Below are 26,600 nucleotides of genomic sequence, written 5' to 3'. Positions count from 1 at the left end.
TTGACTCGAAAAAGTTTATTCGGCTCTGTTCGGTTTGAAATTGAGTTCGAGCCGAATCAAGATGATTTTTTTTAGGTTGAAAAAATTTTGAGTTGAGTTCAACCTTGCCCAAGCTCGACTCGACTTAGATCAAACCCTGGCTCAAATCAAACTCGGATCCAACCAATTTGGTAACTCAGTTATTTTGATATTGATGTTGTTCAACAAGGGTTTGATGAAATGACTAGACAAATTGTCAACGGGTGGTGAGGAAGGTATGGATATGAAATAAATACCTTTGTACCTTGATTTTTATGCTACCTACTAAGTGATTGAGAGGGTCATCTTCCTGAGCTGTTGATTGAACCGAGCCAAGTTGGCCAGTCAAGCTCAAGGATCGAACCAAGTTGGAGTCGACTAGTGGCCGAGCCAATTCAAGCTGTGCCAAGCTAGACTGGGTTCAACTCATGTACACCTCTACACACACCTGGCACTGATGTACAGCTACCCATACCATCCAGGTTTAAGATAATGGTTCCCATCTTGGATGGATCATATATCTAAAATCACACTGATTAAGAAATACTAACCATCTAATTAATGAATATCAAATGGATGGTTAAAAGTAAAATAGCGAGTGGACCAAATTCGAAGGAAACAAAATCAGATGGTCAATATTATATTCTCTTCCAATTTTAGATAATGCTCAATCCACAGTTTTTTCAGAGACTTGAACAGTCTGGATTGTTATATAACTCTGCCTACACATCTCTCCGGAGTAACCATTGGATGGTGAGACCCAATTCCTCTCCACCACGGGGAATTTTCAGATCATACATGCGGACACTTACAGTCACAGCATAATCTGGTTTTATGTTTTGACAAATGGAGCCCATTACTAGCTAATCCAGACCATTGATCTATTGTTAGAAGGGACCATGCCCAAAAACTCTCCCAGACAGGAAGATCATCACCACCAATCTTGGGGCATTGCCACTTGTACTTGTACCTTTCTTCCTAACCGTCTATCTTCAGCTCACAAAATGAAAGGTTAAAATCGTTCTATCGATTAGATTTTAAGTACATCGTCCATCCACTGTAGGAACCAACGGACTAATGGTCTTGATTAGTGAATAATGGCCCCACATATAAAAGGAAAAAAGAAAACACGAGTATACTCTCCACCATCTGAGCTAACACGCAGATTGCTGCGATTCCGACCGCCGGAAGTTCCTGCGGTCGTAAGCTAGGTGGGGCCCATAGGGATGTTTGTGAGAAATCCACCCCGTTCATCCGTTTTTCCATCTCATATTAGGAAAAATTCCAAAATCGAAGCAGATAAAAACTCAAGTGAGCCACACAATAGGAAACAGTGAGGATTGAATATCCACCGTTTAAACATCCACAGGGCCATATAATTTTTCGATCAGGATAATATTTTGGATTTTTCAGTTCATCCAAGTGGGAGTGACATTATGAACGGTTTGAATGTCATATAAATATCTCGAAGGACCCCAGAAACTATTCAACGGTAAGGAATTTCCCTCCCCACTTTTTCCTGTTGGTGGCCCACTTGGGTTTGGGATCTGCCTCGTTTTTATAGTATAGCACTATAATGTTCTGAAAAAACTGATGGACGGGGTGGATTTTCACAAAAATCACGGTGGGATCCACCTAGCTTCGGGTGTAGCAGGCAATCTGCGTCCAGCTCTAAACTCCCAATTCCCGCCAAAATCCATTCCCTCCCTTCTCCTCCTCTTTCCCGCCACAAACAAAAACAAAAGCAGAAAAAAAGAAGAAAAGAAAATCAAAACCCTCTCTCTCTCTCTCTCTCTCTCTCTCTCTTCCAAACATCCCCAAAATCCAATCTAGCAAAAGAAAAATCAGATGGAAGCAGAATCTCTCCGTTCAAACAAGCGAAAGCGTCCTTCTTCTTCTTCTTCTTCGCAGCAAATGCAAGGCACCTTCACTCGCAGAAGGTCTGAGCTATTCCTCCACCGCAACCGCTCGGGGCGTGCCCGGCCCGACCCCAGCCTCAGGCGCAAGCTCATCATCCAACGGCTGGGATCATCCAATGAGGACCCAGTCAATTGGTTGCATCCCGACGAAATTCCTGACATCACCTCCCACATCTCCATCAAAGATCTTCGAGCCAGACGGGTTTTTTCTCCAACTACGATCGTTGGCGATTGCTCCCCGCACAAAAAGGGCAAGATCCTAGCTGATCCAGATGACGATATGAGGCCCATGTCGTCTGATGTATCAAGAATCATTGAATTTGGTGCGGGCGGTGGGGTTTCTGGACGGGTCGATGCTTTGGATGAAGAACGGCTTCAGACAACGCCTCCTGACAGTGACATCTTCTGTAAATCTCAGCACCATATCTTGGTGGAGCCTGATTTGATTGGCCCAGATCACGTTGCAGAGAACCAGCCGGTTTTGAGGGTTTTTAGTGAAAATCCAAGTATCGGTGAAGGATTCTGTCATGGGAAGATAGATGAAAATATTCAAATCGATATCAGATTGGGAAGCTCCTCGGACCAAAACGACAAGATCCGAGCTGACCAAGATGATGATATGAACTCAATGTTGTCTGATGTATCAAGAGACGTTGAATTCGATGGGGGCAGTGGGGTTTCCAGTGGGATTGATGGTTTGGGTGAAGAATGGCTTCAGACAACACCCCCAGATAGTGATATTTTTCGTAAATCTCAGCCACGGGATTATGGGGGGATTGTGGTGGAGCCTGATTTGATTGACCCAGATAATGTTGTGGAGAACCTGCCGGGTGTGAGGGTTTCTGGTGAAAATCCAAGCGTGGCTGAAGTATTTTGCCATGCCAAGATGGGTGAAAATATACCAGTCAAGAACAGATCAGTAAGCAGTTTGATTTTCAAAATTGCAGTTCTAATGGAAAGAAATCTGTTAATGGGATGATCATGTTCTGTTATTTTTTATGTATCATTTCATGCTTGATAGGAAGGAATGACATCTTTTGTTGGAGTCAGCAGTGGAGCATATGGGTCCCACCTTCTAGTAGTCATCGATCTCTGCTAGCTCCATCATGGGATGGGCAATGCCTCTGCATCTCCCTGTCAGATGATCCTAGCCATCTGATTGTAATTGGCAATAATAACCAATGGTCCACATTCAACAAGGGCCAACTCAGATGATTGGTACCATTCAATGGGGTGATTTTGGATAGTTTCCATCGCAATGGGGCACCCAATATGAACAATTTGGATATCCTCATTATGGGATGGGCCATGCCCTGGCAACTCCCTGTCCGATGATCCTAACCATCTGATTGGAATGGGCAATAACAACCCATGGTCCACATTCATTGATGCCAGTTCGGTTGGTTAGTACCATTCAATGGGGTGATTTTAAATTCTCTCAATCACAATTCAGCACCCCATATGAACAATTTGGATCTCCTCATCATGGGATGGGCCATGCCTCACAACTCCTTGTCAAATGATACTAGATATCTGATTGGAATGGGCAATGGTGACCGATGGTCCACATTCAAAAAGTCCCAGTTCAGATGGTTGGTACCATTCAATGTGGTGGTTTTGGATTCTCTCCATCACAATGGGCACCCTATATGAACGGTTTGGATCTCCTCACCATTTAACTCTGAATTTTAAACTAGAACATGTTTTCTATATGTAAGCATTTTGAAAATCTGCTTGATATTCTAAATTGATTTGATACAACGGAAATAGTGAGGTTATTTGGTGCAAAATTTCTTTCTGTATGTATACAATGCTTAGCTAGTCTGATATGCAGTTGCCAAAGGCCCATCAGCTGATGACTGTGATTGTTTGGAGGGGCTTTTGGGGTCCTCCACATATCAACGTGTAGATCCCACGTAGATAGTCTGTGGGTGGTGCTGATAGTCATGGCTGCTTACAGTCAGTGGGTGATGCTGTTTTGCAGGGAGGGCTCGGTCGGCACTCCCGGCTAAAGCTTTTCCGAAACACAAATTCATTCAGCTACAGAAGAATGCTTCCATTTCTCATGGATCTTGCAAAGGACAATGCCAGTAATGTTTTGTGCCTTCTGCATTTTGCTCCCATAATTTGATTGATATAAATGAACATGGAAAAAAGCTTATGTGCATATGGAAATTGACTTCTTGCAGGTGCTTTAGAAATACATTCTTGTGGCAGTCCTTGGCCTGTGAATGTCGAGAAGACTGTGGAGGAAAGACCTCTTCCACCACCGTTGAATTCTCTGTCGAACGAGACTGATTCAGACAGGTGTAAAAGCAATCCTTCGTCCATGCAGTGTTGTTATGGTGGTTTGGGAACTTCCCCTACTGAAAAGTCAAAGGAAAAGAGCCCCACTGCCGGTTCACCTGTTCCTTGTGTTATTGAATGCCTGAATCTAGATTCTTCACCACAACCTATTACTGAAATTCCCATCCAAAACCATCATGACAATCCCGCTGCTTCATATGACACGGCGGCATCTATTCGAACTGACCAGTACAGTGAAATGGCACCGCAGCATGATCAGGTTGTGTCAGAATCTTGCAAGTTGGAGCCCAGTTGCGATTCTGTTGGTTCCATTCATGAAATGGAGATTCCAGACATTTCTTTGTCCAATCCTCCAATCAGCCATGACATGGACACTGGATTGTCTGGCAGAGAAAGGAACGTTGAACTGGATGGCAATAGCAGGATTTTGGATGGGGTCGATGGTTCTAGTGAAGAATGTATTCAGGCAACACCATCCGGTGGCAATATCTTATGTAAATCTTCAGGGCTGGTTGATGGAGGAAATGTGGGCATGCTTGACTTGATTGGCCAAGATCCTATCTCCAAGAACCTGTCATGCGCAAGGTTTTCTAATGATAACCCAAGCAATGTGGAAAGGTTTCGTCGTTCCAAGGACGCAAATGCCTTGGTCAAGAACAAGCTGGTAAGCATATTGATCTTTCGAATTTTCAATTCTTTTTTTTTTTTTTTTTTTGAAAGACGACGACAATTTTATTAGAAGAGGTGCTGAGATGGTGTGGAGACTATAACCCAAAACCTGAAAAATTACAATCCTTCAAGACATTTATAGACAAGGTCCATTCCACTATGTAGGCTTTGCCCTGCAAAAGATCCACTCCACCCTATTGCTCTCATTCCAAAAGTATCTACCATTCCTCTCCCCCCAGATTGCCCAAAGGATAGCCAACAAGCATAGACTCCAAATGACCCTCGCTTGCTTCCCTAGGCAGACTACATGCCATGTCAAAAAGAGACGGCCAATGGTGTCTGGCATCGCCCCAACACATTGAACAATCTTAGAAAGCTGTTCGGTGCTTTCCACGCAGTTAAGACAACATTGGGGGAGCACCATTGACTGCTTTTGGAGCTGTCAACAGTCAAAACTCTTTCCCTCCCAACTAGCCATCCAAATGCTGCAACCTTCGGAAGCACACCATAATAGCCTCCAAATAGCCCTCCCTAGGCTGACTACATGCCATGTCAAAAAGAGATGGCCAATTGTGTCTGGCATCTCCCACCACATACTGAAGAATCTTAGAAAGCTGATCCACACTTCACCAGCAAATGGGCAATGAATAAAAAGATGAGCAATTGATTCAGCACTTGCCATGCACATGAGACAAAACTTGGGGAGCACCATTGACCGCTTTTGGAGATTGTCAACAGTCAAAACTCTTTTCCTCCCAACTAGCCATCAATGACGCACCATAATAACAAACTTGCTGCAACTGCCCACACATGTTAACCCCTGGGGCATGAAGCAGATTGTAGAATGAACAGACCAAGAAGCGCTGATACTCGGTCTTTCAACCATACCATCTTGTCCAACTCCCCTCTTGCTGGACAACATAACTGGATATGAGCCAACAATGACACATACTCCTTCATCAAGAAGATACCTTTGACAGGGGAGAGAGTAAACTGCAACGTCTCAATTAAAAAAAGTAAAGCAACTAGCAACCAAGAGGTTATGAATCGGAGATAGAACTAGCAACCAAGAGGTTATGAATCGGAGATAGACAGGCTATTCTGAAAAAAGCTGATTGCAGGGAAGTTTCGCCTAATCATGTATCCTCCCACAACTGGATCATATCCCCACTTCCAAGTGAGAACCTGGTCCCCTCTTTGAACTTGGACTTCACGGCAGAAACCCCCTTCCATATCTCAGATGCCTGAGAATCTGAGATTATGAGAATCCTTTGTCAACCACCCTCCATCTTGGCATCCATATTTGCTTGCTAGGGTCTCCCTCCACAAAGCTCCCTCTTCCAACCCGAACCTCCATAACCATTTACGTAGCAAAGCAAGATTTTTTGTTTCTAGATCCCCAATGCCAGCTCCTCCCTCTTCATGAGGTTTACACACCTCTTCCCAACCCAAGAGATGGATCTATTTCTTCTCGTCTGAACCTTGTCAAAGGAAATCACGTCTCAACCTTTCCAATCTAGCCAATACCAACTTTGGGCATCTAAACAGTGACATAAAGTACAAGGGCATGTTTGACAAGGTTGCTCTGATAAGGGTTAGAACACCGATGGCGAGGTATTCCACATTGGTAATGGTAACCCATCACTGTTACAGTTATGATACGGGACACAGTGGTCATTATGGCCTTTCAAAAAATTTGATTCAGCCACATTACTGGGCTGTTTTTTTTTTTTAACGGCCGTTACGGCTGTTTCAGCTCCATAACACCTAATGGTTATCACTGTTACCATTACGTAACCGTTTTACCATACCATGGATGATAGATAGCTATTGATTTTTTCAAGTAGCTGATTTCCTTTCAACTCTTTCCACTATTTTATCCCACAAATGTTTAGCCAGCTTCCCAATGTAAATCAGGAGGCTGCGATAAGTCGAGGAAAAGGTACCTACCACACAGCCTAAGACTCCTGCCATTTGCTCGACCTCTTCCTTCGGCATTAGATGACCGAGCATCTTACTTTTCGTGATATTAACTTTCAACCCTGATACCACAACAAAGCACTTGATGATCATCCTGAGCCTGAACACCATGGGAGCATCAGCCTCACAAAAAAAAAAAGGATCGTGTCATTTGCAAACTGATGTTGGAAAATTGAGGATCCTATCCCTTCGTAAAACCTGCTAAAAAGGCCAACCTTTTGCCCTTTGTCCAACGTTCCACTCAGAGCTTTTGCTACCAACACGAAGAGGAAGGGTGAAAGCGGGTTACCCCGTCTTAGTCCTCTTGAACTTTTGAAGAATCCATTTGGGAGGCCACTGACCATAACTGAGAATCTAGCTGAATTGATCCATGCCTTGATCCACTCTTTCCATTTTTGCTCACACCTAGAATATAGTTCAGGAACCCCCAATTGACATGATCCCAGGCCTTCTCAGCATCCAACTTACACATGATTCCATCTTGCCCTTCTCTGAATCACGAGTTAAAACAGTTATGAGCTATAAGTGTGCAATCCAGCTTATGTTGCCTGGCAACAAACGCTTCTTGATTCTTAGAGATGATGCTTGGATTGCACAAGATCGAGACACCAAGACTTTAGTGAGAATCTTATATAGACCTCCTATCAAATTGATTGGTCTGAAACCCTTCAAGCTTTTTGGTCCAGACACCTTTGGAATAATAGCAATAAAGGATGCTCCTAGCTCAGCCGATAAACAACCCTCTTTAAGAATTCCGACATGAAGCTCAAAACATCACCTTTCATAATATCCTAGAAATCCCAACTAATGCTAAAGGGAAACTGCTGGGACTCAAAGCTTTATCATTTCCCAATGAATCCATGACAACCTTCACTTACCCTCACAGGGACTTTCAAGCAAATTAGCCTTCTCCCTCAAGAGGATTTTGAAGCTTAAGTTATTCAGCACTAGCCTCCTCCACACTTCTCCTGACAGTAGTTTTTTTATAGAAGTGAACTACCCAATCACACGCCTGCTTTTTTTTTTCCCCATCAATCCTCTTATCTTCCACCACAACACTACTTATCATGTTGCATCTAACCAGTGCGCTCGCGATGCTATAAGAAAACCTTGTGTTCTTGTCAACCTCCTTGAGCCAAGTGGCCTTCGAATGATGTCTCCACTTGATCTCCTCTTCCTTGAGATGACTCGAGTTGTCTTGGGTTATATTGACGCGTAACCTTTCTTCCTGCCAAAACTCCTGACTACTCTACTCCTTTTGCCTTGATGTCAAGAACTTGAATTTCATTGAGAATGCTTTCCGTCTCAGCCTCTCATTTCCCCAACACTTCCCTCTTCGACGTATTGACTTTCATTTTCAAGAGCTTCAATTTTTTATGCTACTTGAAACCCACATATCCCTTGACATTGAAGGAAGACCACCAATTTTTTCACCTACTTGGAAAATCCCTCCATCTCTAACCATGTCATCTTGAACCGAAGGGTTTCATGCCCCAATTCTCTTCCTCCGAGAGAATAGAACAATGGTTGGAGATAGGCTTCAACAGCCCATGCTAAGAAGCTAGTGGGAAGAACTCCGCCCAACTTGCCAATGCTAAGAATATTTTGAGTCTTGACATCACAACTCGATCCTGCCCATTAGACCAAGTATTACTTACAGCTGCCCAACGCGGAGTGATGATTATATGCAACTGATTTGAGCATGAAATGTTAGGATCTATGGAGCCTGATCATCAAAGGTGTATTGTTCATCCAGCCAGCACTTTCGCGGGTCAAGCTTCGTGTTAAGCTTGCTGGGGGTCGCTTGGGGGTTCGGGGGTGTGCCCCCAGTCCAGAGGGCAATTTTGTAAAATTACATAGAGTTTTATGTAAACCCTAGCTCGTTTGGGATAACATATATTCTCTTGTGAGAGAGAAAGAGCCGTAATTGTATTGAGAGCTGCTTCATTTTTTTGCCTTTGAGTATAGTGGATTGGTGTGAATCCATAGATGTACCGAAAGGGAACCATGTAAATCTCTGTGTTGTGGTTTGCATCTTTTTCTGCTTTCTTTTGATTCCGATATTTCTATGCGTGTGGTTAAGAAGGAATCTTTCTCCCAACATGAAACCCTCTAATAGTGTTTTAAATAGCGGTAGTGTGTTGCGTAGCGTTCAACCCTCTGTAGCATGTAGCATATGTAGTGTAGCTTGTAGCATGTGGCGTAATCTACACGATAGTTCTATTTTTTAATTTAAAAATAGAAAAAATTATGATAAATAGTAAGCCAAAAACAATAAACAAATGCCAAAAAGATGATTCATTTTTTCAAGTATAAGCATGTTCAAATAAGTTATTAATTATCATTTATCAGAAGCCAACCAAATGTCTAATTGTAACCATAAGTTGCAAGTATGAAAAGATATTAAAATTTCATAGGTTGAACATATTAAATACAAAATACAATTATTATTTATAAAAAAACGTAGCTTACGCTAGATACACCACAACCCCTGTAGCGCATGCTACAAGGGATTTATGCTATATGCCAAGGTGTACCATTGTGGTAATAGTGGGTGTAATGGTGCTTACCGTTACTGATACGGTTATGGGCCATATTGGCCGATACGCCTCCCTGTAATGGCCACAAATTTTATTTTTATTTTTTTTTGTTTTAAAAAAATCAATTAAATCTAGAAAAATTCTAAATATTCCAAATATGCATTCATTTATAATTTTGAACGTGTTTATGGTAGTGTAACGATTCACTCTTTGGTGAGAAAGCTGTATCAGGTGGTTTGATGAATTTATGAACATGATGGCCTCGAATTGACTGCAAAATTCATATACTTAATTTTCTAACTATCTAATACTAATGATAAATATATTAGAATGAATTTAATATTAAAATATCTCACATGTGTAAGTGTTTGCTAATTTTCAAAATTTGATTGAAAATAATAATAGAAAATCAGTTTCATAATTTGTAAAATGCACATTCATATGTTCTAATTTGAATAATGCATCATATTCAACCACAACAATAGAGATTTTAAAAAATATATAAATACCTATTTTTGAAGATTTTTTAGAAAATAGCTCATAGAGCTTTGATTCAACAAAATCCTTGAAGTAACTTGTTTTGATATTCAAATTCAAACTAAGAGTGGTCAGAATTTGTAGTAGAATAGTTTAGGAAAGATTTTGAAAGAGAAAAATGCAAAAAAATGAGAAAAATTGCAACTTGACAAAAAAAAAAAAAACTAGCAATTTATGAGCGTTAAGCCTTGACCAAATATGCATTCATTTATAATTTTGAACGTATTTATGGTAGTGTAATGATTCACTCTTTGGTGAGAAAGCTGTATCAGGTGGTTTGATGAATTTATGAACATGATGGCCTCGAATTGACTGCAAAATTCATATATTTAATTTTCTAACTATCTAATACTAATGATAAATATATTACAATGAATTTACTATTAAAATATCTCATATGTGTAAGTGTTTGCTAATTTTCAAAAATTGACTGAAAATAATAATAGAAAATCAGTTTCATAATTTGTAAAATGCACATTCATATGTTCTAATTTGAATAACGCATCATATTCAACCATAACAATAGAGATTTTAAAAAAATATAAATACCTATTTTTGAAGATTTTTTAGAAAATGGCTCATAGAGCTTTGATTCAACAAAATCCTTGAAGTAACTTGTTTTGATATTCAAATTCAAACTAAGAGTGGTCAGAATTTGTAGTAGAATGGTTTAGGAAAGATTTTGAAAGAGAAAAATGCCAAAAAATGAGAAAAATTGCAACTTGACAAAAAAAAAAAAAAAACTAGTAGTTTACGAGCGTTAAGCCCTGACCATTACAGAGAAGTAACGGTAGTTATGGGGCGTAACGGCCATTACGGCCCACTATAACGGCCAATTCCGAGCCAAAAACTGGGGGATCACCATTTCGACTCCCATATCGCATAACGAACTCGGCTGTTACCGTTACGGCCGATATGTAACCGATTTGGTACACCTTGCTATATGCTAAAGCTATGTAGCGTTGTAGCTACGCTAGGGCGCTACTGCTACTCTAGGACACTATTCAAAACACTGCCCTCTAATAACCTTCCAATAGATCACCCACACAGAGCAATATTGGCTACACGTGTGATCATGTGGGGCTCACTTGGTCGCTTCATGGGTAATTCACTTGTGCTTGTAACATGGATTGATGCTTGAAAGTGGAAATGTTATTTACAGCAAATCCGTTACAAGCTAGTGTACTATCCTCAGCCAGAATGAGCTGAATTTTCACTTATTTGAAAATTTCTTCCAGTGATCCAGACTGTTCACCTGGTGGGCCTGCCGGTGATCTGATAGTTAACTTGCTGATGGTTGGTTAAGAAATATAGCCACTAGTCCAACCACCAGTGGGAAAAGGTGTACACATCTTATTTTGTTGCCCATATGGGGAGGCCCGCCAGCGTACAGTCTGGGTCAATGAAATATGCCCGTCGACTGCTTTGAAAACCAGTTTGAATGAGGATTCCTGAAACTTTGGTTGACATTCATATAATGCTAGTGCTTACCGGTATCCAGCAGGGGCTAATTCCATGCTCCCAGTTAAAGCTCTTCCAAACTCCAAATTCATTGAGCTATAGAAGATTGCTGCCGTTTCTTATGGATCTTGCGAAAGACAATGCTAGTAAGATTTCGGGCCTTTTGCATTTTATTTTTGTCATTTGCTGACATGGCCATTCAAAACTCACATCCATTTGAAAATTGATTTCTTTCAGGTGCGCTGGAAATTCATTCTTCCCAGAAATTTTATCCTGTGGAAGTTGAAAAGGCCGTGGAGGAAAGGCCTCCACCATTGTTGTTGGACTCTCTATCTCACGACTCTGACCTCAGCAGTCGTAAGACTGACCCATTGCCCGTGCAACAATGTTTTGATGGTTCAGGAGCTTCCCAAACTGAAAAAACTGTGAGTCTTGCTGCAGGCTCATCTGGTTCCTGTGTGTCTGAGTGCCTGCATCTATATTCTTCAGAACAACTCACTACTGAAACTGCAATCCAAAATCCTCCTGAAAAACCAGCGAGTCTTGCTGCAGGCTCATCTGGTTCCTTTGAGTCTGAGTGCCTGCATGTATATTCTTCAGAACAGCCCACTACTGAAACTCCAATCCAAAATCCTCATGAAAAACCATCGAGTCTTGCTTCAGGCTCATCTGGTTCCTCTATGTCTGAGTGTCTGCATCTATATTCTTCAGAACAACCCACTGCCAAAACTCCAATCCAAAATCCTCCTGAAAATCCAGCTCTTTCACATGATCTGGTGATATCAATGCTGCCTGATTCCTCTATTGAAACTGCATCGGAAAATGATTGGGTCATGTTGAGGAGTTCGTTTGAGTTCGAGCCCGGACATGATGCTCTAATTTCCGTTCACAGAACGGAGCCTCCATGCAACGAATTGTCTAGTTCCCCCATCGAGCAGGAAGCTTTGTTAATAGAAGAGTGTGATTCTCATATTCAAGACCCTTCTGGTTTGTGTAGAGAATCTGAGAAGGACAATCAAGCGATAATACCGACATTGACTATAGATGTGAAACCTCTTGAAATATTGGGCGTACTACCCCAACATCCATCTCAGGCCAATGTGTCTGTTCCTTCAGAAAGGCCTGTTCTGGCTCCCATGAAAGGCATTCTGAAGAAGTGCCCGCGAGCATGCAGGGGGTTGTGTACGTGCCAGAATTGCACTTCCTTCCGTCTCCATGCTGAAAAAGCTAACGAGTTCTCGAGGAAGCAAATGCAGGATGCGAAAGAAGTTGCTGTGAATCTAATGAAGGAACTGTCGTGTCTGAGAAGTCTGATGGAGAAATCGTTTTTGCCTATGACAGATAGTGCCAATGGTCACATTGTAGGCCAAATCAATCAGGTAATCTGAGACATTCCTTGATGCATTCTCATATCATGCCCACAATATAAATGATTATGTTTCGTTCATGTATGGTTGCATAAGGTGGCCCACCTAAATGCTGCCACATTTGCCAATGTGGCATGTGGGTGTGAAGCCCCAGCTGTCCATCACGTAGGTCCAGCTGTTTAGACCATCTTGCCCAAAAATCAAGTCAGTCAATCTATCAGGGCACGCTGTGGTTTCTGAAACAAATGGACAGTTTTCCTGTTTCAGAAACAGTTTGAATTGCAGTTTTTGCAGGGTTTTATGTGGCCAAGCCATAGTTTTTCTAAGCCGTTTGACTATTTCTAACATTGTGGACCACCTGATGAGGGAACCAGCCTGATTTTTATGAAGGCGAACTACATTGCGGGATGTACATGATGGTCAACTTGGATCTCATGCCCATGTGCCACAGTGGCACATATGGTGGCATGTTCACGAACATTTCAGCTTAGCCAACCTAGAACATTTGTTCAATGGTCATCTAGCAGCAAGTAAAATGGAGATCCTAAACTGGTTTACTTTGCTTCTTCTGAGTCAATTTTTTTACCTGATACTCGAATTGCCTTCTTTTTTCTTTTCTTTTTTTTCTTCTTTAGTCTAATCACATTACCTAACAAAAGATGCTCAACAATGGCGTCACACCTTCTCTTGAAATAACTATTTTATTTCTCTTTTAATCAAATATCATTCAATAACCAGGTCTCAAGTTTCATTCCGATTCTAAATGCAGGTAAAAGGATTTTGCAAAAGAGCCTCCAGAGCAGAAGAAATTGCAAGAAGTCGTCTTCGGCAAATGACCCGTGACCTCAAAGTTCACTGCAGAATCACGGTAAGTCCCTTCCCGATCTTCTTTGCATGTTTCCAGTGTTGATAAATGCTATCATGCATTGTGTTGGCTGCCACGATGCACATGGAAGACCTGTATAATGGTTGATCTAGTGGGCCACTGCATGGGTGGGCTATAGGCCAAAAGGGAGTTATGATACTTGGGCAGTGCAGGATGCGTGATACGCAGGCACACAGGAACTAAATTACGGAACCCACTGTTGCTAAGACAATCCCAAAATCAGATTGTTTGAACAATCCTGACCTGTGATTTGCAGACACTTGTTTCTTGAAATGGTACCATTGGATACCTTTTCATTTTTAACCATCCAATAAATGTCCACCAATCTGATAGTCAGATAATCAAATAAGAGTAATTTTTGTTTTATGAGACATCTAACTGGGAACCATAATTTGGACAGTTTAACTTAAATGCTACTACATGCAATTTGCAAGTAGTTTCTAAGTGCCTGTATATCATCCATTACACTGCCAGAGTATGAAATCAAAGCTTTTCTCATAGGCCAAAGCAACACCGATTGGACAACTCCGACCATCAAACTGCTGGGAGTGTTGCCTGAATGTGTACCCTTTGGTTTGTTTTTCAAGCTCTCCTCTTTTCAGGCCAGTGATCAGATGGACTAGCTTGATAAACTTGCCTTTTGATGTATGGCCCACGCAACATGGCAGCCTCCAGGCCGACTGTCCCAATATTGTAACATGAATGCGATGTGCACACTTCATGAATTGGGCATCACAGTGATATTTGCTTTTCTAGCATTTACCTCTTTAGTTGTAAAAAGCTGAATTTTTCTCATTCCATCCAAGCAGAGCTTGCAACAGCGAAGGGTGAGCTTTGCAGATCATGTTGAAGAAAGGCTTATTCCCAAGTCCGAGGTAGAAGACGATGAGTAACAAAGAGGCAATGCAGATCACAAAATGCAAATGGTTGGTTTGTGGGATTAGTGCATTTAAATGTAGCTGCAATATGAGTTCCATGGACCCCACATTATTCCAGTTCTTGTGTATTATCGAAGGAAACTTGAAATTACTTCTTCTTGAGATATATAGCCTGCGCTTCTCTTGTGATGATCAATAGAGAATAACAACTCTGGCCTGTGAGATTGTTATTTGGAAAAGGAGAAATTGCTGAGGCCACTTGGAAGGTTAGGATTTCTAGTCCTGCTCCTGCCACACTTGCAGTGTGATACTCATCTGTGAGATCAGAGCTGCTCATCAGATGTGTGCTGCACTGTGTATGTGATGTGGCCTGAGAATTAGTCCGGACTGGTCATCAGGTGCACCACACAGATACTAGAAAAAGGACCCACAGTCCATATTGGAGCTACCTATGTAGCTGACTCGATGGGGACCATGCCATGTGCAGTGGGGCCCACCTGATGAATGGAAAACCATTGCTACATGGGCAAGTATGGTGAGGGTATGAGTCAAAATCTTACTCTTGTGAGTAGACCTTGGCAAGGCTCTTTGGAAAAATATATATAGTGATCCATGTTATCTTGGGACATCCAGGGGGAGTGTGCTTTTGAAGATGCAATACCTTTACTGAGCAGCTTTTAGTCTTTTGTTTCAGACTTGGAAATTCATTGAGAGGAATTCAATCTCTCATATAGAAAGCTCTCAGAAATACTAAAATAGAATAGGTTTGGATGGTTTGCAATGGGACTCAATTGGCTCCAAATGCAATATTGGCTGCATAAAGGTGTGGTCATCATGGCTGCATAGAAGAGGTGTCCACTAAATGGATGGTCCTCTTCATTCATTACCTGCACCAGTTAATAACAATGGTTAATCTCTGTGGTGAGGATCTTGAATCAGTAAGTTTTTTTCTTTATTTCCACGCCACCAATCCATGACAGAACCTTTTAGATGAACGGCTTGAAATAATCATGTAGTCAGGCAGAAGGGGTAGGCAGCTTGTGCAAGCCTCAAATATCTGTATGAAATGTTGGTAGCTAAACCTAAGCAGGGAGATTGTGGGAACCATGAGCCCTAGTTTCGATGGGTCACAAACCAACAATCACACTTTGAACTGTAGTAACTACCTGACCGGTAGTATTTATTGGTTAAAATGAAAAAAATCAATATCAGAACAGAACACAAATGTTCATTGATCAGAGATTCAGAGGTTAGGTTTGTTGGGCCAGTTTGATTTTTAGTATCAAGGATTCAAGATCTATCTACAGTGGGTCATGTGATTTGGACAGTTTATTTTGAGTTACATTTATGCCATGCGTACAAGCCCGAGTGCAAGTGTATGCATATGAACTATGGTGCTTTGCCAGATCAACGTTTCAGGCCATGTGATTTGACCATTTCACATTGGTTTTTTGAAGAGCATGTGATTTATTGGAGATGACATGCCCACCTGCAACTCGCAATGGCAAATGCACTGCACATGCAGCCTGTGCCAACATGCTGGATCCAAGCCACTCATCTGGTGACAAAGAGGCTTAGATCTAGGCTGGCAGATATGGAGGTGAGTACTCAAGCAACTGTACTGAACCTGAGGGATCTCTTTTTATCCAGAAAATCCTTCTTTTGTGACCTTGGTCGAACCAAATTGAGGTGGCAACACAGCCCACTCCCGCATTAGTTCAATTCAACTCCTGCTAGAACCCAAAATGGCAGAAATTGCCACTTTGGGGGCTTTGGGTTTTATACTTGATGGGATATATGGCAAGAGATAAGGGAGAGGTGGGCATACTTCCAGGTGCAGCATAAGTATCAAAGGCAGGGATCATCAGATCAACAGTCTGGATCACTGAAAAATGGACCCCACATCTACAAAATCATTCGATGAGGACCCTATAATTCCTCCTATTCATTGCCTTTATTCAAAATCCACTAACCGAGAGTGTTCTGTATTCGTTTCTCTTTTCTCTAAAAGATAAACAAAGAGGACCCATGATTAGATAAGGCTTATTTCTTTGATTCAATAGCGTATAATCGATGAGTGAACATTTCAATGAAATGCTAATGAGATTTGGGGAGGAACCGAGTCGATGTTTCAAGTCTTGCTTGTTATGTTCTTGTGGAATACTCTCGACTGAACATTTCAATTTCTTCCAACAGTTTCCTCTGCTCGGCTCGAACTCCACTTACAGTGTGTGTTGAAAATGACATTAGGTGAATCAGTACCCTGCATGCCTTGCCTAAATCATCAGGGACAGCGAGCACCTTCTCAAAACACTCATCTTTATCCTGCTCTTGAGTACTGCTCATGTATACCTGTTTTCTGCAGGCCTGCAAATATTATAAACAACATGAGTTTGGATTTTCTTTAGGGAGTTAATTTGATACTCTAGCTGCTTTATGACGCTCCATACACAGGCACTTAGAAATGGTATATGTGTCAAACATTAATTCAATGGAAACCAACCAAATTGTGGAACCCACCATCGTTGAGTTATGGCCTTACGGGCTAGAAATCAGATTGATTGAACAATCCTAACCTCTGCTTCATGGACACTTGTTTTTTGAAAGGCAGACCATTGGATTTTATTAATTTTTAACCATCCAATAAATGTCCAGCAATCTAATATGTTCCTGGACTACCCACCCCTTCCTTCTCCTTCGCCCAGCCGGTGAGGTCCAAAGAGATCAGATCTCTTGAACGAAGGGAAGTGATAGGAAGATAAGACTGCTGGTGGGAGATCTGTATTCATTCCAACCGGCCCAGCAGGTATGGATTGAAGTAGGAAATTCTCCACCTGCCCGCTTATGCCAAGTATGTGATTTCTCAGTAATTTCTAACTGCCTGCGTATCATCCATCATAACTTGCATAGTATTGAAGTATTTCTCTTTGATTTATGAGGTATTATAAAATTCTCGGGTTGAGATTATGTGCAGTACATTAGAGTTTTCAGTTTGTATAGGTCGAGCCCATGTTTCGATGATCCACAACCATCGATTTTGTGGGCCCTGCTGTAATGGTCCATTCAACATCCCACATGGGACAACCCAATCTTTAGTTGATGGCTATAAGTGGTTATGAAAGGAATACAACAACGATCCACATTCAACAAAAAAGGCAGAATAAACTTGTGGACCGAGCATTGTCTAGGTTCTCTTTGTTCATTATGATTACAGTTTTCTTCAGTTAACGGGACTCCAATGACATTTCCTATCAAATGGGGCATAACTGTAATGACATTTCCAAGTATTTTATAGGGAACCGATAGTCCTCGAATTGCAGTTGTACATCGTTCAAGTCCTAAAGGGTGGAGGGACACACACCATAAACAATGGGCCCACATGGGAATATATTATGGAAGTATATTTGCTACTCCTGGGATCCGAACACTTGACCTTCCGCTCTGATTCCATGTCAAACAGCCAGTTGCACTAAAAGCATGAGCCATTAGAGGATGGTGTATCAATGTCTGTCAAGGGACTTTAACACAGACTGATGGAAAAATAAAAGAGCAAGCCCAGTAGGTAAACAGGAGAATCCTCACCTGGAACACTTGATTTAGAGCTTCGATCTGCTCTTCGTTCAGATATCCAGAGACTAATAGCTCTCTAAACAATCGGGCCATCTCGGCACTCATGTTACCAGCTGAAAGGTTCCCAATTATACCAGAGATGCAAGGACCATTGAACACAGATCTCATCCACTCACCTGCTCGATCCAGTCTTAGCAATGCAATGGCTATATGAGTTGCGGGCTTGTGCTGATTCATGAATGACTTCGATGCCAAACTAGGAGCTGCCAAAGACAATGCCAACTCTTCCATGACCACCCTGCACCATTTATCTTCTCCAACTGCTCTCTTCTCCTGCACGCCTAGCTTCTCCCACCTCAGAATTGTGGACAAACACAAAGCGCAGTTCATGGCTACTCTAATATCTCCATAAAAGACCAAACCTTCCAGTACGGCTATGACAGACTGCAAATACTTTCCAGAGCATTTGAGCCCATCTTGTTTGCTATTCCTCTGATCTGTGATTCTGATGAGCAGCTCCAAAAGGCAATGTGATGCGACCAGCTTAATAGAAGCAGGCCCAAAATGTATCAACCTGCATAAATCATGGCAGGGAATACGGACAACGGAAAGCGGTTGGATGCTGTTGGATGAGTGAAGGAAATCTTGCCAATCCAAGGTCCCTTGTAAAAGCACATCCAAACTGAGGAGAAATGGATGCATTAGTGATCCAAGTAATGAAAGAACCATCAAATGAATGTTTTTGGGTGAATGATAACTGACCTTCTTAACGAGAAAAAATATAGTAAGAGCACAAAAGTTAAGGTTTCTCCAGTGCTCGTTTCCTCATCATGATCAACCAAAGTCAGGCCTTTTCCGCAGGCTGCTTGGATTATGTTATTAACTGCAGAAGCTAGGGAAGTATTCAACAGTATGACTTTTGCAGCTTCAGTGAGTGCTTGGTTGGTGGAATGGTGCAGGATCAGAGAAAGAATGCAAATCACTAGATGCCCTTCTTGGTTGCACGTGTCTGCAGAAAATGTAGGGATCAAACACTCCAGCAGCTACAAAGGAAGATAGTCCAATGAGTTCCTTGCATCTTTAGGTAAGGGGGAAGATAAGGTCTTCTTGACACATCACGATGCCTATAGTGTCCTGATGTGTCCATCCTGTGCAGGTGGGACCCGAGGTTTGGTGATGCGAACCGTTGTTCTGATGGGCCCACAGTGGATGAGAGATGCCCCAAAAATCTCCTAGACTGAAAGATCTAACCTTTTGATTGGTGACCTAATAATATCAGACTAAGGGGTCATTTGGCAGCATGGATTTTGTGCAGTTCGGAATTGGAATCCAGGATTTTCAATCTATATCATGTTTGGCACCCCCTAGAATCATGGATTCCGAATCCGACTTGGAATGAAAATCCTCAAAAGGACCCCTTCTAAAATCCAAAAGAAAAGGTGGGGTGCAAAATCCTGGATTTTCAATCCTTTTCGACTGCTATAACTGCTCTCTCCTCTCTTTTAGGCCCAAAATCCCGGCTGCCAAACATAGTTTCTGATTTTACAGGCTTGCAAATCCAGGCTGCCAAATGCAACTGAAAGAATGCAAAATCCACGTATGAAATCCAGTATTTGGATTCTTACATCATCAATGTCTAAGCCTTAACCGAATTAATTGGGGTCGTCTATATTTGGATTCTTAAATCAGAATCCAAATCCATTCTACCAAAGGACACCTAAGAAGAACTCACCAAAGTCCAAAGAAAGACGGAAAATTTTGATGGCTAGGGTCTTTCAATCTCAAGGACTTTTCGGGCATCCACCATTGCAAGTCCTGTCAGATCAACTATCTGGATCAACAAACCACAGCCTACTCTTGTAAGTACCGGATGCATTATAACTTTCCAATAACAAATTGAAATATATCATGAGTAGGAGAGTACCTTTGTAGTAACCAGATGCCAAGGTTTGTGATCCAAGAGCATTTGAGGATATGCTGACTGTAGAATGTTGAAAACAAGAATCGAGCAAGTTGTGAAGATCCTGGCCGAAGAATATGTTGAATAGTACAAGCTGCGGATTACATCACTGATACCATTCTGGCAAAATTGGTTTGAAGCAGCTGGAAAGATGTTGAGGATTTCGGCCATGAGATTCATCAATGAAGTGATGTAATCCTCTCGACCTTCTTCTTGGAGTTGTTTCAGTAAAGATACCAGCAGCGACGCTCCAATGTTATCACTTGCTGCTACCAGCTCTGCAATTACTTCAATGTCTGTCATCTGAGTGTTGTTTCCATGGTTGCTAATTTGGGTCTCTTTCTCGCTGTTGAATCTACAGAAATTCAGGATCTGGGCAGACAATGGTGCCCGTATCCTGTCCTGTTGGAACAACCATTTCAAAGCTCTGGGATGAATTCTTGCAGAAAGCAAATCCCAGTCCTTCTCAACTAGTAAATGGAACAGGAGATTCTCTGCTTCAAGACTGTAGGGTGTCTGGTAGCTTGTATCAGCACCCCTAATAAGACCATATAGATGCACTAATCGAGTCAAGGATGTGGAATCTGCTACATTGGCATTGTTAACAAGAATATATTGCTCTAAGGAAGCCAAAACCTGTCTATCATCTGCAAGGCTGGGGAGAAAAAACACGAGCTTTTATGAAGAGTGGAAAACATGGAACCTAATAGAGCAAACTGAACTAGATGAGGATTCGAGTACCTTTCATCTTGCAATGAACTGGTATATAGCATTAAAAGAACTGCAGATTGACAGGAAATCAAATCCGAACAATGTGAGCTCTTCTGTCCAAGCAGAAACAACAAGTCTAGAGGATCTGATGGTAGGATCGTAGCAGCTTCTCTGATGGGCTGACCTGAGTCATTTCCCAAAATTTTATCGACAATGGAGCCGAGCAACAGATATACTCTCCATTTCATCTGATCCGACAGAAACAATCCTAAGCATCCAAAGGACAAGCTGAACCAAGATGAGGAAGCCAGCATCTCAGCAAACTTCTTGGCCTGTATGTCAGACCCCTGAAGCAGAATCAAGTGAAAAGTTTCAAGTATTCCCAGGACAATTTCCTCGTCTTCCTCTGCTTCGTCAATGGACCTTCCAAGCCAGGGTAATATATGGGTTTCACACATTTGTATGGTACAGTTGGCCAATTCCACGCGGTCCGTATTCACAGTGTTCTGTTCTTGACTGTAGGCATAGGCTTCTTTCAAAAGGTAGAGGGAGTACAAAAGGACTTGATTGGGATTTCTGCGAGGTCCACAAAAAGATGATTGAATTGCATTGCTAAATGCTTCTTGGACAGACGCTGCTAATGATGGGATCCCGCATGAAGACGGTAATGTCAGTAGACCTATGAATGTTGAGCAGGCCATGGTGAATGTTTCAGACAACATCCCCATCTCTCCACGGGTGTACATTCTGAACATTGCTGTCAAGACCACAACCAATTCTTCTATTTGAGATCTTGATATAATACCAGGGCAGTGGAAGATGCAGGTCGAAATAAGCTTCAGTGTATGAGGTTGAACTGGATGAAGTGGTATCTCTGATACATAACGCAGAACTGGAATCAGGGTAGGAAACCCAATGGCGAGACTCTGTCGGATGGCTTCCTCTGCAGTCGCTAAAAGACCCAGAACGCGGAGGCAGGAAACAACCAGAGGATCCTTATTTCCTGCCATTTTCATAACAACTCAGTAACCAACTCCAGCAGTTAGTGAGCTCAGCAAATCATATGATCCTTGGCCTGTGGATGCTTATGAGTCCCCAGGCACTAAATTTGTACAAGCGGGGCCCATTGTTTGGTGATCTAGACTCTGTTCATCAGGTTGGTCAATATCATGGATAAACAACCTCTAATAAATCTTCTGATCGGACAATCCTAACCATTCAATGTGTCTCAGTAATACATGGCTAAGAAAAAGCAGCAACTATCTATATTCAAAGAAAAAGAGCCAAAGATGGGATGGCTAAGATCTTGCAGTCTGGAAGATTTGCAAGCCTGTGAAAAAGCAGCAACTGTCTATATTCAAAGCAACAGTTTGGATGGTCATCTGTAGTACTAGATACTCAGGGCCCTATGATCCTAAACAAATCCTCATAACAAGGATCATAAAATTCCTCAACAAATTCAATGGACAGGATTTAGCATCTGATTCGAACAAATTACCTGACAATCTCAGTACTTCAAAAACGTAGTCAGTGATGCTTTCTTCGACCAGGATTTGAATCTGTTTGACAGAAGTTACCTCTAATGATAGCAAATGAAAGATCAAGTCCAAAGCACTGATTTGTACTTGTGTATCAGAAGAAAGCAGAGGACCTTTGATGGCGTCAGCAAACAAGCTGATCAGAGAAGTACCAGTTGCAAGTTGTGTTGTCTGAATGAAATTGCCTGCTTCTCTGGAATTACAACTACTTTGAACATTTGCCAGTGATTTCTCGAATTCAAGGTATCCTCTCTGAGCTAATACTGTCAGCAGCGCTGCGGAAGTGAACACCGAGTATGATTCATGATTTATAGCAATGGAAGTTTTAGGACGTAAAAAGCACAGAGGTGGAAAGCAAGAAGACGGACCTATACAATTCATGCGGACGTCATCGTGTTGGGTCTTTATGAGAGCTTCCAAGGACAGGTACAACAGTTTCGGGCAAAAGCACAAGAAATCATCACTTCCTTCGCCTTGCAGGATGGATAGCTTATACAGCACAAACAAGATTTCCCCATGAATCTCTTCACTGTGGTCATAAATAGAGAGAGATTAGACGAGAAATGAAGATTGGAACTTTGGATGAGTAGATTGATTTATTCAATCACCATGGCAGCTTAAGCCCCTTGACGAGGCTGGAGATGAGAGCAACTTTATCTTTGATGTGAGCGGACAGATTCTCATCCATCTGACAGTTCAGTAGAATTCCTAAGCAATGCAGCTGCATTGGAGGGAGATCTTATTGAGAGTCAGTCACTATTCACAAACAAGTTCATTTGTTATAGTTACAGTTTACAGAGGTGCCATCCAGTGGTACCGGGCAGGTGTGGGGCCCATGTGATGCATACAGGATATGCAATGCATCCTTCAAATGCGTAAGCTCACATTACCCACAAGTATCAAAAATCAGCATGATACAACACTCAGGTAGGCCACAGAACAGGGAACAAGATGGGAGGGAATGACCACCCTTGATTTTGGGCCTAACCTTTCATACAGGCCAGATAAGGGTCTGAAATTTGAATGACCTGGATTGTAGATAAACAACATGGTTGAACTCCTATTCAAATAAACTGTAGGCTTTAACTTTCAACTTGTTCCATGTGGTGGGGCCCACGTGAGTTTTTGATTGGGCTGATTTTCAGGTTCTGGAGGTAGCTTGAGGTCACACATCTGATGAATGGGTTGGATGTCATGAATACATCGTGTAGGCCCCAATTCTCTCCGGCACCACAATAGCTTACGGTGGTATCCGAACCACCACGCCCCGGTTTATATTGGGCTTGTTAAAACAAGAGGATGGTTGATGCGTAAGTTCCCGTGTTGTAATTGCAACGCGGGACATTTCGTGATCACAACTAGATGGCTATCAGGTATAGAGGCAACCGCCAGCTGGGATGGTGACCCACACACCTAAAACTGTTTGATCAAGATCTGGTGGCTGGAAAATGTCCAAGAGCATCTTTAGCATTTCACTACAGATCATTTCTCTTGAAACCATGTCCATAGCCTTGAAACATCAGCGGCTGTCTGAGTTGTTTTAAATTCACATCGATTAGTTGATATAAAAAGCCGAAATTGAAATTATGATTGTATTTTCAACATTTAGATTTTGTGGCAATGCAGAGAAGTCATTATACACCAATCTCCCACTGTCCATGGACTGTTAGGGGTCCCAACATGCGTCTCAAAATGGGATTTAAAGATTGCATTTTCAAATGTGTGTTGGCATTCCCGCCCACCACCAGTGGAGACTGGTACATACTGACTATCACTACAACCTGTTTGCACAAAATTTCCATTTTCCTTTTTTCCTTTTACCTTTTTATCATTCAAGAAAATAACCAAACACATGGTGAAGGCTCTGAAAGGACTGTAGAGGGTTGAAAATTGCAGATCTCAATCCAAATCATCCAGATTGTGGGCCATTGCAGATGGAACAGAAAGCCAGATAGTGGCACTGATTGAACGATTTTTAACCATCTGATTTCCCTCTGCAATTTTGTTTTAGCAGCCCATTTGATGGCCACTGATTGGATGGTTGGGATCATCTGATCAGTGTGAGATTTCATAAATTTATCAGATGATAAGATAAGGTAAAAAACAAGCTGCAAGATTTTTCAGTAATTTAATCAAGTTATTAGCACAGATTACAATTGGAAGTTGGAACTTTCATTGTGGGCCCGGCAAATAGATGGCCATCCTTCCAGAAATTGTGCAGATCGGTGCCTACAAAAGGATGGTTAAAACAGAAAACACTAACATTCATGTTGAATGAGCAAAACCGTTGATCAGAAGATTACGATCTTCGGATCGGCGACAGTTTTAGGCTATGGCCCACCAGATGAATCATTTTGATTACCATGCATAGGCCACGTGTATACTCGTGATTGGTTAGGACCACCAATCCATCTGGTGCAGCGGCCTGGGAACTTTTACCCATTTAGCGGCAACAACTTGATGAGTGCATATATACTCGCGAGTAGGATTTGAAAATCCTACCCTCCACCAGTGTGGCAAGATGCGCGAGATCCGAACCGTTCAGTTCATGACCCATGCTCTGCTTGTTCCATTTACAAAAATTAAGGCTGGATTGATAATCAGATGGATTGCATCTATATGCATAAAACGAACGGTCGAAATATTGACCACGGATGGCCCACCCGACGGTCGATTGGCCTAATTTTCATGATAACAAACATCTGCGATGGAACCGAACAGAACAAACGGTTTGGATCTCTCACATACGTGCCACATTGGCACGTGTACAGAGAGTAGAGGAAGCCCTGCTCTCGCGAGGAGGCATGGCACGAGAGAGAGATTCATCTTACCGCGTAGATCTGGCCACGGCTCCACGCCAACGCGCCCGAGGACAGAAGATCGGCGATCCGAGAGATGAAATCGCGGGCGAAAGCAGTGGCATTATCAGGGCCGGCACAGAGATCGGCGATGAGATCGATGGTCTGCCGAGCCAGAGGTTCGTCGCGGAAGGAGACAAGCGCGTGGGAGAGAGGAGTGATGAGTAAGTGCGCATGGAAGGTGCGCAGGTTAAGGAGGAAAGGAGGGCTGCGGATGGCCTGAGATAGCTGAGAAAGTGCGTAGGATAAGTGCAAGGGAGGGGAGGTGGTGTGGTTGGAGAGGAGGTTGGAGAAGCACATGAGGCAGATCCTCCCGCCTTGTACGGTTTCGATCTGGACTGATGATCGATGGCCTTGTCTGCAGGACTGCAACCATTCTCCGGAGGTGTACGGGTTCGAATTGCAATACTCTTCTTCTTCTTCTTCCATATCTCAAATGCTCAGTTCTTTTCTGATGAAATAAGGGAGGGAAATTTTTTTTAAATGGCATATGTTTATGGGAGGAGTACCGCCAAATTGTAGTTGCTGCCAACGTGCGTGATTTGGAGCGGCTAATGGATCATTTTGTGCGGGCCCCACTAGGATACCCGGCAGTTATATTTTCTTCGGGGTTTGAGTCTTTCCTGCCCTACACGTGGCATGTACGGACACAGCTTTCCTACAACCAGTGTTGTATGTTCATGTTGTAGGGAGCCAGTGCAACAAAAACAAAAAGAAAAAGGGTCTGTGGGGCCCACCTTGATATGCCGGTGCATCAGTTGTAACAACTTGGGGTGTACATCGAGTCGAGCTGGCCTCAGCCCGAACTCGGCTCGGTCCTGGAGCCTGACCGGCCAGCTCAGCTTAATTCCGTTAGCAGCTTGGGCCAAGGCCGAGTTCAAGCCAAGATTGAGCCGAGTTCACCGGTGAGGCATTTTCACAAATACCTAAACTGCACCTTTAAAACCCCTATATATGTGAAACAGAAGCAATGAGTTTACAAGTATTTTATCAAAAGGGGCCTTTACTCTTACCTGGGTGGTAGACTCCCAGGAGTTTCAACACCGGGTTAAGGGTTCAAGTACCCACCAGTGGTGAACATGTGTGGGGTGTGTGTGTGCATGTGTGTGTGTGGGGTGTTTGTGTGCGTGTATATATATATTATCAAACGCCTTCTAAGCAATGTAAAAACTTAAAAATAAAAAAAAAAAGTATTTGCTTCATGTACATACCTTCCTTGCCACCGGCCACACTTAGTTGAGTCATTTTATTAAACACTTGGTGAGCAACATCAATGGCAAAGTAACCAAGTCACCGAATTGATTCAATCCAAGTTTGATTCGAGCCGGATTCAATCCGAGTCGAGTCGAGTCGAGCTGGGGCCTGCTCGAACTTGGCTCGAACTCATTTTCAAGCTCAAAA

At 42.3% G+C, this 26,600-nt stretch overlaps 2 protein-coding genes across 4 annotated transcripts; one reads left to right on the top strand and one right to left on the bottom strand.

The window, feature by feature from the left end:
* The first annotated feature begins 1,524 nt into the window (after positions 1-1,524).
* LOC131246804 (uncharacterized) lies at positions 1,525-14,782 on the top strand. Of its 2 annotated transcripts, none has more exons than XM_058247218.1 (7): positions 1,525-2,856; positions 3,922-4,027; positions 4,127-4,908; positions 11,475-11,577; positions 11,669-12,810; positions 13,568-13,666; positions 14,494-14,782. In XM_058247218.1, the coding sequence occupies exons 1-7, from the start codon at positions 1,867-1,869 to the stop codon at positions 14,575-14,577; spliced, it is 3,306 nt and encodes a 1,101-aa protein (XP_058103201.1). In that variant the 5' UTR covers positions 1,525-1,866; the 3' UTR covers positions 14,578-14,782. The 2 variants fall into 2 exon arrangements, with proteins under 2 accessions (XP_058103201.1, XP_058103200.1); XM_058247217.1 differs by having other exon boundaries at positions 11,472-11,577.
* A 1,701-nt stretch (positions 14,783-16,483) lies between these two features.
* On the bottom strand, positions 16,484-25,877 carry LOC131246803 (protein PUTATIVE RECOMBINATION INITIATION DEFECT 1). Of its 2 annotated transcripts, XM_058247214.1 has the most exons (9): positions 25,173-25,877; positions 22,950-23,062; positions 22,710-22,870; positions 22,302-22,616; positions 20,834-21,806; positions 20,057-20,747; positions 18,895-19,175; positions 18,145-18,814; positions 16,484-16,929 (listed from the first exon to the last, which is right to left on the bottom strand). In XM_058247214.1, exons 1-9 carry the CDS (start codon positions 25,626-25,628, stop codon positions 16,708-16,710), a joined length of 3,882 nt encoding a protein of 1,293 aa, XP_058103197.1. In that variant the 5' UTR covers positions 25,629-25,877; the 3' UTR covers positions 16,484-16,707. The 2 variants fall into 2 exon arrangements, with proteins under 2 accessions (XP_058103197.1, XP_058103198.1); XM_058247215.1 differs by lacking the exon at positions 22,950-23,062 and having other exon boundaries at positions 25,173-25,509.
* Positions 25,878-26,600: the final 723 nt, after the last annotated feature.

Source organism: Magnolia sinica, chromosome 5, assembly GCF_029962835.1.
Source record: "Magnolia sinica isolate HGM2019 chromosome 5, MsV1, whole genome shotgun sequence".
Classification (NCBI taxonomy): domain Eukaryota; kingdom Viridiplantae; phylum Streptophyta; class Magnoliopsida; order Magnoliales; family Magnoliaceae; genus Magnolia; species Magnolia sinica.
Note: the sequence above shows the minus strand (reverse complement) of the source record. Positions and strands in the feature narration are given on the sequence as shown.